General features: G+C 39.4%; 1 protein-coding gene across 5 annotated transcripts in view; it reads left to right on the top strand.

Moving 5' to 3' along the window:
- MAPK10 (mitogen-activated protein kinase 10) overlaps positions 1-14,493 on the top strand; it is a 90,636-nt gene extending 76,143 nt beyond the window's left edge. For 3 of the 5 annotated variants that reach the window (XM_085306324.1, XM_085306325.1, XM_085306323.1), the window contains exons 10-12: positions 6,124-6,187; positions 7,298-7,375; positions 14,237-14,493. In XM_085306324.1, coding sequence (XP_085162450.1) covers positions 6,124-6,187; positions 7,298-7,375; positions 14,237-14,379 — 285 coding nt within the window. In that variant the 3' untranslated portion in view covers positions 14,380-14,493. The remainder of the gene's footprint in view (positions 1-6,123; positions 6,188-7,297; positions 7,376-14,236) is intronic. The other 2 variants (XM_085306326.1, XM_085306328.1) reach the window with 1 other exon arrangement.
- The last annotated feature ends 2,435 nt before the right edge of the window (positions 14,494-16,928 follow it).

Genomic DNA, 16,928 nt, shown 5'->3' with positions numbered 1-16,928 from the left:
GACATATTACTTTGCTGTTTTCTCTTCTGAAAATGATGTCCTTGAGACTTTGTTTGCATTTGCACAGAAATCTTTTTCTAAAGCTGCTACACATTCTCATCCTACATTGAGATTATCCACGAATAAGTCCAAAATCTGGTATTTCCTTTTTCACATACCCCCTAATATTTGTAAGATACTGCCTATATGCATGTAAGTGTTTTATCCCAAAATATTTAAATTGTCCATGAATCAAGTGCATTCCTAGATACATTCTTCAGAATAGCTTCAGAATTGCCATCTGTGTGATCCTGAAAGTAACTTTCTGAATRCTTTTGCTGATTATTCTCTTTAGGATGTTATTGGCTTGAGCTGCCTGTTTCAACTCTCATTCTTTTCATATTGTTGTCATTAGAAATTATTTTGGATGGGAGGGACACCTGCTTATCAGCACCGAAGTCACATTCTAATGCGAAAATGTTGTTTTCTATTCATCCCCTTAATTTTTCAATTACTATGTCATCTTCTAAAAATTAAGCCAAGTAATTTTGGGGGAAAAATGTTTGCTTACATGTTTGTGAAAGATACTCTTTTAGAAGAATCCATGTTCTTGGACAATTATTGAAGATTTAATCTTATCCATTCTTTTCTTCCTCTGTAAATGATTTAGAAATTACATAATTTTGGAATCTTGCATATCAGCCTGATCTCATATTGCTTACTAGTTGGAAACTATTGTTGCCATGGAACTATTCTRTTCTGCCATTTCATGTGAACAAACTGGTATCAAAATTTGCCATAGATTATTTTATGGTATTTTTTGTTAACTGATTTCAAAATCTGTCTTAGATTTTATTGTTTCTGTAGTTATATCTCCTGTTACGTGGCGTACACCATCTATTAGAAGAGAGATTTCTTAGAAAGTTGCAGGATCAGAGCYTAGAATTTTTCTTTTCAAGTATTTCTGTACATTGACAGAACATTTTAAAATAGAAATGATATATTTTGGAAAGTTTTTTTTTTCACTCTAATTCACACTGCTTTTTAAATTGGTTTTATTTCATAGCACTTGCATTTTTCACTGAAGTATCTTTGCGTCTAGGAGCACTCACCAGGGACTGAGTTGTGAATTACCAGGAGCCTCCTTTCTTGTTCTATGCATGCCAACCTGTATGTTAATTTTTATTAATTTGATGCCATTTCCTACAGTGCTTATGGAAAGAGCTTGATTCATAGGTCTCAATCCAAGGTCTTTTCCAGCTATTGTTCTATCTCTGTGTGTATAAGATGTCTATGACTAGCTGTTAAATATAAACTGCTCAAAAGTAATTACAAATTTCATAGTTGGCCATGGGGGAAAAAAATCAGCTTTCTCTTGTTTTACSTGTGAGTACTGAGCATTCCTGATGACCAAGAAGCACTTTTGGAGTGTTCTGTGACCTTTTCAAGCAACATATCAAAGAAGAGATTTTTTTTGTGTGTGTGTCATTTTCACTACATCTGACACTTCAGTTGAAGCTGTCAGGCAGTGTGGCTTTTCTGGTTTTCTTTTCTCTTGCTTTGGCCACTGTGCCAAAGCACAGTGTTATGTATAACCTCTGTGGTGATCTGCTTTTTTATGGTCTGTTGCAGGATTTGTTTTTTTGCTATATGTCAGTAGTGCACATCTGTTATCTCTCAAAAGAAGTTTGCAGCTCTGCTTTGTACATGGTACACAGATATTTTCTCTAGTCAGCTCTATCTAKCCAGTTATAGCTGATTAATTATGGAAGCTGAACACAGCTTCTGCAGCAATCTTTGTTAATGTCAGTGAGAAGTAGCAGTTATAGAAGAAAGCATTTTCCGTCTTTTATCTCCTTTTCAAACCAAACTAAAGATTTCTCCAACTTGTCATTTTCCATATGTGCAAGCTGTTCAGTGGTCTGTGTGTAGCCAAGTAATCTAGACTCCTGCTGCATAGTATCCTTACAGTCAGACTGCTCAGGTGCAGCTCAGACCACCAAGTTTCTTTGGTGGAAGCTCTGGGCAGAATTTTCCAAAAGACTCTGCAAAGAATCCAAGGAATGAACGGATACTGAGGCATCTCTTCCTCCRTCCCCATAGTGGAATGGGACCCAGCTCACTGCGGGCTCCCTAGGCGATACTGGGGTAAATGCAGGGCTCTTGCTGCTTTCCTCTGTAGCTAAAGAGTTTTCAGGCCCCTGGTGTTGCCACACCTGTGTACTTAGRTTTGCACTACAAAAATAAACAAACATACAATATTGGTAACACAACCTAACTTGTAGCAAAACACAAAGGAATTTTTATATGCACCTTTTATGGGGATCTAAGCCATTTAACAGATTGTTGAACCTCACACCATTAATTTTTACAGCTTCCATTGCCTCTGGTATTTATGTRTTGCTAACTCTATCATTGCCTTGTACGGTGCTTCTTAACTACCAGTCCTGGCTCTGTGATTCTGGGAACAACTGCAGAATCATGCATTGCTCCAGTCAAGCCTCTGAAAACAGTGAGTGCCAAGATCTTCACCATGTTGGCCCTAGCTCTGCAGGGTCAGGCACAGAGAGGGCAGAATTTGTCCAAGTGGGGGCTCCATCTCATTCCTTTCCCTTTCTAGTATGAGCATCCAAAACAACCCCTTTTGCTTTGGGAAAGCAAGAATACATCAGCCTCAATGTATGCTTTGCTCTTTTCACTAGTGAAAAGCTTTTCCTTCCTGGATGTTAGAAAGATAATATATGAATCTAGCTATCTCTGTTTGCTTGTCTGATCATGCGAAGAACATTGCCTTTCTTTTTTTTTTTTCCTTTTCTAAGGAAAGGTTTTTAAATTATGTGAGATAACCCAGGTCTATATTTTCTGTTTTTCTTTTATCATTTTTATTAGAGTCAAAGGATATGAAAGACACTGCAAAATTATTTTGATAATCCATTTGTGAAAAAGAACCRTTGAAACGAGTGAATTATTTTAATATATACAAAAAATATATAATTGCTTCCTTCTCTTCCACATCCAAAAATAGATTCTGTTCTTTGTTATTGTTGCCAATTCATTACTTACAAATCAATCTGATTTAGGGAGAAAATGGCTACCTTAAAACAAAGSTAGATGCTGCCACCCATAGGTTTGATCCACACTCTGCTTTGAATTTATCCTAGTTGAACTATACTTTTTCTGAATCCTATGTAAATTAAACTGTCTAAGTCCCACTCAGGATGAGCTAGATGAAGGATTTATAAGAATTTGTAAAATATAACTACTGTATGCTACGATAATTGTGGCCACATAGAAAATTAATAATGAAGTCAGTCATTTTCTAAACCCTTTCAGTTAGATGGGTAGCAAAGTCATTTCTAGGACAGCGTTTGTAGCAAGTAAAGCAAAGATAGGTGCCCATTTCAAATGCAGGATCCAGGCACAGCAGCTGCATTTGCTGCTCTGTTTGCTCCACTGCAGTGGTGACAGTTGTGCTACAAACTTCTTACCTTACTTCCAGAAGCTGGTAAAAAAAATGTAGTTAATATAAATTGGGTAGTCAGCCTGAGAGCGTATTATCTCAGCTGATAATGATTTATTAAGCTTTTCTTTATTGAGACTTCCTTCCATCGGGAAATTTAGATAGGAAAGCTTCACTGCGAGGCCACATGGATTCCCAGTGGGAGAGGCCTGGCCTGGCCTCGCAGTGGAGCTCTGTTGACCTATATTCTGCACAGACTTTAGAGGTTATAGATCCTGCCTGTGTGGAGATGAGGGATTTATTCATGTCATTATCCCGCTGAATGAGAGTGAGTTACACTTCACTCTCATGCTGCTGCTGGGAGCTGTGTTTTACAGCTCTGGTTCTGCTAGCTCACAAGTAAGGCTCTGCAGTGAAGCACCAATACAGCATCAGGACAAACGGAGCAGCTGCAGTTTCTGGCATCCTGCAGTGTGTGAAGTACAGTGTTCACTTGTTCACCCTTGACTGTCTTGATAGCAAACTAGGAGTTTGGTAACAAGTGAGATTATTCTAGGCTCTCTCCCTGGAAAATGCCTTCAGAATGTGTTAATCTAAGAAATAATTACTGCTGCCTTTCTTACTACCTTTTAACCAATTATGCCTGCTTAAGATATTACCTGAAATAAATTAGAAGAAACATAAGATGAAGGTTTTGTGATTTTGAGAAATGTGGCCAGGAATGTATATTTGATCACTTGTTCCTTTTGGTTCCATAGTTTGTGCATTTGGGGATTAAAGCACGGAAGGAATATGTCTCTTCCTTTCTGACTCAGAGAGAAATAACCTATTTTTCTTTGGAGGAGGTGAAAATAGTTTTCTTGCTTGTTTGGAACTGTTTTAYTCACAGCATATGCTCTTTATAAGCCCTCCACCGAAACTTTTAGAAATGAAGGTACATGTAGGATATTCTTGCCCARCTTCGTTTACCTGCTTTGCTTCTGCCTCTCTGACAAAGAAGTGGTGGGTCTGTTGATACGGTTCAGACTACAGCTAAGCCAAATGCCTCCCCCACTGCTRCCACCTAAAGCAGAGATCCAGTTCCTTAGTGAACTAGATATCCTCTGTAACTCTCCCGTAAATTCACAGGCCTCCAGGGTTTTCTTATCTTCACAAGTGTTCTCTGCATCCTGCTGCGCAGTGGTGAGGGTCACTCACACTTCCGTAACATTCAGTTTCCTGCTATCATGATCAGCAGAAACACAGAGCCATGTGGAGATTGCAGTGGCTGGGGTTGAGTCTATCTGAAGCTTCAGGACTGTCTGGAATATGGGACAGAAGCAATTTATTAGGCTAATTAAGAATACAGCTACATCGCTTTTGGTCTCAAAGTGCCGATGTGGTCGTATCTTACCTTGCTGACATAGCCAAACCCTCAGGTGCATTTGCTGCCACATACAGCAGCCAAAARGGCAAAGGAATCTCTCCTCCTTCATTCTACTGAGATCTTTCAACATCTGTGATATTAACATCTAATGCAGAAGGAAACACAATGTGCATTTGCACATTCACTTTAAACTTGTAGCACAGGTTTCAGCTTCTATTCCCTGCCTGGGACACAGTGGCTTTCTCACATAGTACGGGCCTTGGCCCATGCTGCGCTGTGACAAAGGCACTTTGTACAGAAACATGTGTGCACAAGTTAAGGCTGTACAGCTCATCTCCAGCCCTTAGTCCTGCAACAGTTTCAGTAGTCCTGAATTTGAAGTTACATGAATTATTAGCCCCTATGACCTTCACTCCGAACGAACAGCTCATTGTTTGCTGTCAGGTACAAGATTTGGCAGCTGGGGACATTACCTAATGCCCTTTGCTTTACCCCAACACAAAAGTCACACTGAGGGATCTTCTCTTGTTTTCTGTAGGTTTGTGCGGTCTAGCAGTCATACAGTTTTCTTGTGCCACTGTGTCACTGAGCTATTACTTTCTCAGTCATATCTGTAGCATGCAGATCTCTAAATGGACTGATGGTCTTGGAGTCCTGAGAGCAAATTCTCAACTTTCTAGTGAGTCAGAAAAGAGCTCAGTGTGTGTGTTCAGTAATAGAATGTGTTGAAAGGGATGCAAAGGCTGTGAGCCCAAGATGAAAGTTACTGGAAGCACTGATGAGCAAGTAAAGCCTTGTAGATTGTGTTTCCTTCTTCATTAGATGTTAATATCTCAGATGTTGAAAGATCTCGGTAGAATGAAAGAGGAGAGATTCTTTTGCCTTTTTGGCTGCTGTATTTGGCAGCAAACATCAGGAGAGACAATGAACACACTAAGGTTGTTGTCCGCTGAAAGCAGGTATTGAGGAAGCTGTAGTTGCCTGTGTCTCATTAAATTTCAGGATCTGCAACTTCTGTGGCATTGTCAGCAGCTAGAAAATAACAACAACAAAAAAATGTTTTTCGACAAAGTAGAGTTACTTTAGGTCCTATTTCAATTGCAAGGACTAAGCTTGTTGTTTAAAAAAGGAAMAGGGAGAAGTATTGTGATTTCTTTTACGGAAGCAGTATATCTCCAGAGTTAATTCCTTTAATATTCATGTATTTCATGTGTTTTTATGTGTACAAAGAAGGAAAGGAGAATTTATAAATAAATATCTGTAATTATTTATTTATATAAAGGGTAACCTGCCACTTAATTTTGTTTCTCTTCTGCAGCCTCCTCCTCAGATATATGATAAACAGCTGGATGAAAGGGAACACACAATCGAAGAATGGAAAGGTAATCATAGCTTGGAATTATTTGGGAAAGTATTTCTGTGGCATATAAGCCACATCCCACTACCAAGTGTTGCTGTGTAAACCCAAGAGAATTCCTTTGACTCTAAGAATATAGCCCTGTAAGCTGGTACTTTAGTAGCAAATATATAAGAAATATCCTGAGTGCTATCATTATYTGATTGCACAGGGTGACGTGAACACAGGAAGTTCAGATTCCAACACTTCATTGAAATCTAAGGTTATCATCTGAGAATAGGCTACTGTTTGGCAGCACAGAATGTCAGGATTTTTCTCAAAGGAAAGAACATTGTATTATTGTGCTGCTTCATTTCTAGGTAGTGTAATATTAAACAATTAGTCTATTCTAGTTTACCCTATTTGACTCAGTTCAGCTCCAAAAAGGAGAGGARGATTAGGGAGGAAGAGATCTCAGGCAAGCAGAGCTGTCAGACTCGTGAAAACAAGGTAGGGCTGGCCAARTGAGCCTATGGGAGTGCTGTGACAAAGGAGCGTTAACCGCCATTCCTTTCCAGCTGAAGAAAAGATACCAGAGCAGTATAAAAATTAATATAAAAAAATCAAAGCCCAAACTGAATATTACTGTGAGTAGTACAAAGACAAAAGTTGCTTTAATGTTTGCATTCTGTCATCACATCATTGTCTGGAAAGGTTTTGCTACAGTCTCTTTAGACCGTTTTAAAGAATGGTACATCTGGCCTATTTTATTTCATTAGAATGTGTTGCGTAAGTGGTCAAACTCTTCCCAGTGCATTTGTGGCTTCATTKTGGAGTGAGGTGTGATCTGACTCATCTTCCCCCTCCCCGCCCCCACTCCACCCCCCAGCAGGCTAAATACATTATAGTAATAGCTACCTAATAGTGCCAGACTTTGAGTACAGATTGTTACTTAGTTCACAAAGGGAATAGCAGCGGAAACAAGGATAGGCAAAAGAGCAGGAGAGAGGAGGAAGATCAGTTAGTAGAGGAGAAGACAATTCATTTACAGTTAATTGCATGTATTTTCAAAGCACTGTTTGCATTCCATTAATTTTTCTGTTTCTGATAACAAGCATTAGTTCCTGTTTGTAACTGTTCTAATTTTGTCTTGCAGAACTCATCTACAAAGAAGTTATGAATTCTGAAGAAAAGACTAAAAATGGCGTAGTAAAAGGACAGCCTTCTCCTTCAGGTACTCAGCCCCATTGAATAACCTCAGTGTGTTTTCCACAGTGACAAAATGAGATTGGAGATAGCTGAACCCTTTGGAATAACACCAGCAGTTATATATGCCAAGTTCAACAGTTTTAATGCAATACGGTGATCATAATGAGCTTGATTAACTGAATTCCAGTGTCATGTTAATACTTAAAAATTGGTTTACATGCTCAGATGTTGAATGTGTTTAGGGTAATATGTTGTTACTGAGCTCATGTTGTTAGAAAGTCCCTCCAGGAAAAGCACTGCATGGGCTCCCTGACTATAAAATTAAGTCAGATGCATACAGTGTTAGGGCAACAGATCAGCAGTCCTGCTCCATGTTGTGGTGATCAGACACACAGGGCAGCTTGGATGTGCCCCTGTAGAGCCCGAGTCACATGATTTGCTTCGCTTTATATTCCCTTTTTCCCCTACCAAGTCCTTCACAAATAAGTCTCTGGTTACCCTTTCCCATTGGCCCAAGTTTTGTTCACTTATACACTTACTTGGTATTTGAGACATGGTTACCCTGGTAATTTCTCTGGAGAGATCTGTGGTTATACATTCAATTCTTGTGGATGAAGAGGCTTATTTCACACTTATTATAATAATAGTTATTAGATGGTTATTGACTAATATTCTGCTAGTCTGTATGAGCAAAATTGTTGATATTAGCATATATCCATCTGTTTAGCATAGAGTTCTTCAGACCTCATAAACATCATGTGATGGGACCTAGTCTGGTAATTTATTCTTTCAGAAGTCTCATAATGTTCGAACAGCTTTATTATGTGTTTGGTTGACACTTTAGTGAGAAGGGAAAGTTTTTTTTCGAACATAGACTCTTAAACTTCTGTCACAAAAATTCTCCAACAAGTTTTATCTGAGCAAAATTTACATCATACATCTTTTYGCAGAAATGCAAAGTGTGACTGCAGATACAAATGGATATTTGTGAAGGTACACTTTAACTGGCAGACTTGAAGTGCCCAGATTTTGAACATAATGTTTCAGTCATACTTATGGGTAGAACTTCTAGGGAGTCTTTATGGAAACTCTGATTGTTTAATTCAGTGTCTTTTACATATTTTAATTCAATTAAATAAATTTTTGTGAGTTCTCATATTTCACTTGCCACTGTGCCGTATGAGCTAGCTTAAAATTTGAACAAGAGTGCATCATTAGTAGCTGATGGAACAAAGGGAAACATGATGACAACTGAAAAAATAAGTACCGTGCTGGCTAGGGCGTATTAGAGCTTTAGCACTGCATCTGGATTTGGACTTAGATAAAATAAGATGCAATGAAAAAATAAGATACTTAGATAAAATAAGATACAGTGAAAGCAATTCGTTGTGTTCTTGCTGAGCAGTGAAGCAAGTACAGGACATGCGAATTTCACTTACAGAAATATTGTGCCACCATTGAAAATAAATCTGGGGCCCTGAGAGGTATCTAATAAATCCTTATTCTTTAATATTGCTACCCTATGGAATGGTGGTTGCAATCTGATTTATGAGGCAATAGCATTGTAGTTGCTGGTTTCAGGAATTAATTTGTGATGACTACCTTGAGATTACCTATACATATAGTTCACGTTCTATTTTCCCATGTGGAAGGCTTTTATTATTTTTTTACGAACTTGTGATTTCTTAAGTGTTTTTCTTTACTCTTCCTCTTTGTTTTTATAGTTAGGCCTGAGCAAGTATAGCAATTGTTTAAACATAGCTCTGAGATAAAGCTGGTAAGTTGCCCAGTAGCTTTCCCATTTTCTATGACTTTGTGCACTATTCAAAGGATTGCGAGAATGACATAAAACAAGTCACCAGTTTGAGCATGAGGCAGATGAGGTATACTTAACCCAGTAAAAGACATACATTTGCTTGTGTTTCTAATTTAATAAATCAAACTACTGGAATAGTCAGGGTTCATCACTTTTCTAAGAAAGTAGTTTCAGATAATTGTGACCGGGTAGGAAGGATTTATAGACCTTACCTGATACCTCATCAGTAGTGAAGGCCAGGTTTAGTCTCTTTCTACCATAGGAAAAGAAAGTTGTATTGTGTAGTCTTGGTCCTTCATACATCACTGTAGTTCTGTTGAATTCAGCAGATTGATAATGAGTTGCAAGATAACAACGTAAGTGGTGAGAGCTGCCTTTGCTCACTGGGTAATGCAAGAAATGAGAGGAACAAATTTCCACAGGAAGCTGATTTGATTAGGTGCATATCATGGTTCTTACACTGAGCCCAAACCACATGCTGTCCTGTTTTGAGGTCTTGGTGAGTTGGTCCTCATTGAAGGTGCTATATGTGATACTGTCTCTGGTGAAATGCTTGTTTCCACTGTTGCAATGTCATAAATACATTGTTTATGCTGAGAAAGGCTCAGAGGGTYGTCATCAGTGGCGTGGAGTCCAGTTGGAGGCCTGTAGCTAGTGGTGTCCCCCGGGGCTCAGTACTGGGTCCCATCCTGTTCAACTTCTTCATCAGTGACCTGGATGAGGGGACAGAGTGCCTCCTCTGCAAGTTTGCTGATGACACCAAGCTGGAAGGAGTGGCTGAGACAGCTGAGGGCTGTGCTGCCATTCAGAGAGACCTGGACAGGCTGGAGAGCTGGGTGGAGAGGAACCTCCTGAGGTTCAACAAGGGCAAGTGCAGGGTCCTGCAGGGACCTAGGGAGAAATAACCCTAGGCACCAGTACAAGCTGGGGGCTGACCTTGTGGAGAGCAGCTCTGCAGAGAAGGACCTGGGAGCGCTGGTGGACAAGTTGACCATGAGCCAGCAATGTGCTCTTGTGGCCAGGAAGGCCAACGATGTCCTGGGGTGCATTGGGAAGAGTGTTGCCAGCAGGTGGAGGGAGGTGATCCTGCCCCTCTCCTCAGCCCTGGTGAGGCCTCATCTCAAGTGCTGTGTCCAGCTCTGGGCTGCCCAGTACAGGAGAGACCTGGAGCTACTGGAGAGAGTCTAGTGTAGGGCTATGAAGATGATGAGAGGGCTGGAGCATCTGCCCTGTGAGGAACGGCTGCGAGAGCTGGGCCTGTTCAGCCTGGGGAAGAGAAGACTGAGGGGGGATCTTATCAGTGTGTACAAGTACCTGAAGGGAGGGTGTCAAGGGGACAGGGACAAACTCTCTTCAGTTGTCCCATGTGACAGGACAAGAGGCAATGGGCAGAAACTGAAGCACAGGCAGTTCTGCCTGAGCGTGAGGGGGATTTTCTTCCCTGTGAGAGTGACGGAGCCCTGGACCCGGTTGCCCAGAGAGGCTGTGGAGTCTCCCTCTCTGGAGATCTTCAAGGCCCACCTGGACGCAACTCTGTCTGACATGTTCTAGGTGACCCTGCTGAGCAGGGAGRCTGGATTAGATGATCTCCAGAGGTCTCTTCCAACCTTACTGATTCTGTGATTCGATGATTCTAGGTGATAACTAGCTATCTCCCGACCACCTAGTACTAATAACATACCTGAATCTAAGCTGTGATGTAGCTGAGGCTTGAGCAAGAAACCAGATATATGTAGCTACTTCCCTGTCTTGTTGGAAATTTAGCAGAAAAAACAACCACGACCAGGCATGGCAAGACTATGTGCAGTGCTATGCAATACACTATAACTGGTTAATCTTCAATGAGGTGCTAGAATAAGCTGATACATAACATGATTTGCCCTGTCTGCAGGATTAGTTCTGCAGCAGTGAAACATTCAAATGTTAGTTTCTGCTGGGTACTTGTAAAAGTCCCACTGTAAACAAGAAAATAGAGGCTATATTTATTAATTTATTAATAAATTTAATAATTAAAACAATGAATACAAGTATATCTATATGCAGTGTAAAACCTAAAGCAAAAATTGTAGCATGTGCATTTTTAGTCAGAAAGGCAAACTGCATAGTGCACGTTGTGTTGAGCTACTCAACAGCTTGGGATAATGGCAAAATACTTAAAATGTGTATCGTAGGGAGCTGGCAATTCTTGACATGCAACAGGGAGATGAGGAAAGAAAAGATCTGTGCAATGCTTCACATGAAACTTGGTTCCAAGAAATACATTTCTCRAAGGAATAAAGATATTTTGAGAAATAAACTCTGATCTGGAACTGCGAAAGCTGCGCAGAAAGATTTCTGTGCCTACAAATGCCCATCATTAAATGTAAAATAGTCAAATGCACATGCATGTAGTGGATCCTGCATCTAGCTATCTGCCAGTTTTGTATTCACATTTGTGTATCCATTTTGCAAATAAATTCAGGCTTTTGAATGTTCAAGATATTTCTTGGATAAAAATGCTCTCACATGTGAGTAACAGACAACATGAGCTGGTTAGAGAAAAAGCTGTAGAGATATTCTCAAATATCCAGGATGTTTGTCAGCTCTGGCTTTCTACATTGGTATCTCTCTGAAGGCAGTGTTTCAGTTTTCTTTTTTTGTGAATACCATTTGATAGGAGGTAAACAGAGAAGTGACTTGCCAGGACTTGGCTTTTCCTCAGCCAGAGCATGCTTGATGCAAAAGATAAGCTTCTGCAGAAAGGCTGATCGGCTTGAGGAAAGCAGTTCTGATTCCTTTTGTTAGTTCTTCCTGAAACAGTATTTTGTCCTGCTGCATTTTTTCTTTGTGTTTCACCTGAAGAGCTCACAATCCTTTCTGTTTTCTTCTTTTAGCCATACTTCAGGCTAAAAGTGAGCCTTATATTTTTATCTAATAATTTCCCTCATGTTTTTATCCAGCTGTGCTGGCTTCCCTTCAGTCTTGCTTAAACTTTATGAAGGTGGTGGACACTGGTCTTGTGCATCCAAATACTGTCCTAGTAAGCCTGTGAGAACTTCACCACTGCCACAAGCTTTGCCATGTTTACATAGCTCTCCTAAGATAAGCTGGGCATGATGTTGGGGGAGGGAAGGTTGGTACTTCRTGCTCTTGCTGGGGTGCTGAATCTAAGAACCAGTGGGCTCCGCTTGGCAATTTAAGATCTTTGAATTCTGTTGCTGTCCTGTTGTCTCCCATAACATCGAGATTACTTCAATAATCCTAGGGGCCTGTTTGCTCTTGCACAGGGGAGGCCAAACCGCTCCCACAGCTGCCTTTCAAAAACAGTTACAGAAAAGTTTTAGTCATTGTTATATGTCATCAAATTAGAACTGCGCAGTTTATTAAACTGAGTGATGTTGAATCAGACACAGAGTACCGATCAATATGAATGGAATACATGCGAAAAAATTCCTGCCAGAGAAGATGGAAACTTGCTGATTTCAGTCACCAGTGAGACATCATTGAGACCACTATACCTTTGTGCAGCGTTTACAAAATTGTGAGGCTAAGTATTTTATTTTCCAAATGTATCAGGAGAGTAAACTAATTCAAGGATTTTGCTGACGCTGGAATGACTTTGAACTACTACAACAGCTGAAAGCAGCGCTCATCTAGAGATCTGAATGTGAGCGTATCTGTCTCTCTGTTTTGTGCATACACACACACATATATATATACATATATATATATGTATACATATATGTAGTGAGGTGTATAAGGGGAATAAGAATTTGAGAAAAACAGGTAGAGGTATGGTGTACTGGCTTGTTTTCTGAGATTAATGTTTTATTGCAAATTGGAAAGCAACAGAAATCCTTTCCTTCTTCCCGTATCACCATATATTTTGCATAGGCTATATAGATTGCAAATAATTTCTGTATTAAGAATATGTAAGAGTTCTATATTTTTACTGGGATTATATTGTATGTTCTCGTGCTTACAAAGGCAGACTAGCAGTCTGTCTAGTTCGAGGAAATAAAAACTCTGTACAAGTGAGCTGAAGAAGCTTTTCTGTAGCATAAGAATGAAACAGTACGTACCTGCAGAAGGAAAGTGTGTGTGTCACAGTGAATAGCTACTATTTCCAGCCCTGCAACATTATGCAAAATCACATTTTTAGAATCATGGACATTTTAACTGCATAAAGAAGTTATAAGTAATGTATAAATTAATGTATTGCAGACAATGGTAATTTTRGTGGGAAGAGGAGGACAAAATCAATGAGCAGAGTGAAGGTTGAATAGTCATAGGTACCGGATAAATACATTGTTCACATAGTTCTGCATTTATAACATAGTTGTCATCTCCATTTATAGGACAGATAATACTTGCTTAACAATATTTATGGATGTAATAAATGTTCAGTTACGTTAATGATAACCTTGTAATGGTTAATTCTCCATTTTACAAAGTCGCTGTGTTTTTAAAGGTAAATATATGCTACTATCACCATTTTACAGAGGACAGGTAAACAAATGCCCCCAAACAGTCACAGCTGAAATCCTTGTCTTAGTCACTTTGTCCTTAACTAAGAGGAAGAACCCAGCTTTGCTTCCTCCACACACATCTTCTGCTCATTGCCACCAGACTGCATGTTCCTCTTTTTCTCACACTGCATTATAATGCAGTTCTTCTAAAGCGTCTGCAAGAAAAGTAAGACTTTATGAGAGAATGTGGAGAGTGGGTTTTTTTGRTTTTTGGAATCATCTCGTTGGTGCGTGTGTGCCCAGCAGACATATAATCTTTCAGTATTTTGTAACTTTAAGAAGGCTAGATATAAAATGCAGTAGTAAGCACAACAGGAACTACACTTCTTCAAAAGAGACTGTTAATGAGAGAGAATTTCCCATTAAGGTATTTTAATGTTATCCGGTTCCTAAAGATTTGTTGTCTTTTGTGGCTAATTTTCTGCTCATGTTTGCAGTTGGTTAAAGTGGTCTGTGTACCTACATGCCTGTTGCCACAGGGTGCGTGCCCTCTGCTTTTGAAACTGCGAGAAGTCCTGGAGTTTCAGGTTTAATCACGTTGATGTTTGTTTTCTTAGCGCAGGTGCAGCAGTGAACAGCAGTGAAAGCCTCCCTCCATCCTCATCTGTCAATGACATCTCATCCATGTCCACTGATCAAACACTGGCGTCTGACACAGACAGCAGCCTGGAAGCTTCTGCGGGACCCCTCGGTTGTTGCAGGTGACTAGCCGCCTGCCTGCGAAACCCAGCGTTCTTCAGAGGATGATGTAATTTAGGGGAAAAAATTAACAGGAGTTAAGAGATGAAAAGGAAGAGAAATAAAATACAAAGATTTAAAGGAAACAAACAAAAAAATCTTTTCAGCCTGCTTCTCCTTCAAAGTTATGTAATGCAGCTAAGCTCAAATGTATATTTAACTTATAGTTGCTCTGCTTTGGTCTTCTTCCAATGATGCTTACTGGGGTGAAAAAAAAGGAGGTGAAGAAGCCTTTTTTTCCCCCTTCCCCTAAGATGTAAAATTTATGGCTGCAAAACCAGCAACCTGCAACTGTCCTTTTCACACTGGCATGACAAGGTGTGCAGTAGCCACTCAAAAATGTATGAGTGTGTATCTGCCTTCACTCTCTGTTTTGTCTCCTTCTGCCAATTGAGGCAGCTTGGGGTGAAATGTGTTTTTCTCARTATACAAATAGCACGTGCATACACATGCCAATAGAATTCTGGAAGTGTATGCAGCTGTGTGTCACTAGAAGGACACACATCTGCATGTATACACAGTGTGCATTCCATAACTAAATGGCCCATTTCAGATGAACTGCATAAATACATATATGATATCTTAGCAGTATATATTCTATTTGTTTGTTCAACATTAGGTTGCATATCTTACGTGTGGACTTGTGGAAGTGAAAATAATGGCATCACACTGCAGCTCCCTCAGACACTTGAAGATGTAGCAACAAAATTTCTGCTGAGAGATGTACATATATTTTGAGATAATACCTGTTTGTACTGAAAGAAGATGCCATAGAGCGTCACATAAAAAAAATGTTCTTTTCTTTGTGATTGTTAACACTTGTTATTCTGATTTTTAGAGCAGATATGCCATGCTATGACAAGGTTAGAAGGAAGCACATGTATCTTTGCAAGCTACAGGGAACAAGAATGAAGATCTTTTCGTGTATCTCAGCCCAGAAAGATTTATCTCAGTGAGCAACTTTTCCATTTAATATTAAGTGAGTTATTATCTTAGTTTGTAGATAGGCTTGCTATTATTAATTACATTGTGTGAGTTTGTGTGTTAGGGGATATGACAAGGTTGGGGAACAGATTATGGTCAAAAGGACATGCAGAGTTTATGGGTTTTTTTTATATCTAGGTCTTTAGTAAGTCAGTTGAATAGGGAAAGGATATTTGCAGCCCACTCCCTCTCAGTGTTTGCTGCTAAGAGGTTGTTTTCCTTTTAAATTATTCCCTTGCAGGAATCTCCATGGCTAAGAGAACAGGCCTTCTTTAGGGGCTTTCGCTGTTCACTTGCCTGTGACAAATCATCTAACTCCCCAGGAAGTTTTATCAGCTGTGTTGCATGGGAAAGGTTGACCAGGTGATAGGTCTAGTAGTCCTGTGTTCTGTGGAAYAGCAAACAATACCAGCTAGTGCACTGAGCTCTAAGGGCCTAATCAGCTGTCTTAGACAGTTATGCTAAGTTCCGAAGAACCCAACAATGACTGAAAATCAAATGGATTTTTGCCAGATAATAAGTAGAATTTCCAGTAGTAAATGACAGCAATTTTTTTTATCAGAGAATGCCAAGAGTAAACACAACCATTCAGGACAAGTGATCATTTTTCCAGCCAAAACATTAGTTAGCATTTCACATTGCAAGAGCACAATTATCTGAGTTGGAAGTCAACTAAAACTTGAGGTTCTCATCTCTATTCTTACCAAAGTGTGCCATGTAAACTAAAATGAGGTAATTCACACTTTTCCAAATGTCAGAAAGACAAATTGTTTAGAATATGTTTTTGGATATTTTAAATTCACTGCTATTAGCTATTCAAACTTTTGCTAAAATGTAACTGTTTTGTTAGGTAGCTCACAAATCTGCCATTCTGTGGTTAGGAGAAAAATCTGAGTATCAATGAGATTTTGTTCAAAGGAAAGAAAGCTAATAATGAACTTCTCCCAAGGGGTGGAATGAAAGTCAAGTAGGTATAAAGTAATTTCAGAGCCTGTAGCTCTGAGCAGTCTCAAAATTGCTGTGGAAAGTGTACCTGTCCCCCAGGTATATTTTTGGTGGATTTTTTTGAAATTTTTATTGAAAACAAAATTAGGTTGACAGTTTTCTAAGAACTCAGAGCAGTAATTGTGAAAGCAATAATTTACTACTGCTAAAAATATTTAGCAATATTTTCTCTTAAGCCATGAAACATCAAGTCATTGTTTAGTGATGTAATTCTCAGTTCGAAGCCAATGATCATAAAAGTGTTCAAAGGTAAACAGCAATGCCTTGTGGGTATGAAGGCAATAACACAGAGGGTAACTTCTTAGCAATAATAAAAGGTATTACTTCCAGATATAAATCGTCACAGATAAAATACAGATAACTTACATCCACTTTACATCTCTTACTGTGCACCATTTGGTTATGTTATTTACCAAAAAAAGGGGGACARGTTTCTCAGAGAGATGAAATTGTATGTAAGAGGAATTGCAAAAATACCACAGAATTATAAACTAGGAATAATGGCAGTGCATTGCCAGTGATGTTAA

The sequence above is a fragment of the Rhea americana genome, unplaced genomic scaffold (assembly GCF_003343005.1).
Source record: "Rhea americana isolate MKP2758 unplaced genomic scaffold, rheAme1 scaffold_237, whole genome shotgun sequence".
In the NCBI taxonomy this organism is placed as follows: domain Eukaryota; kingdom Metazoa; phylum Chordata; class Aves; order Rheiformes; family Rheidae; genus Rhea; species Rhea americana.
Note: the sequence above shows the minus strand (reverse complement) of the source record. Positions and strands in the feature narration are given on the sequence as shown.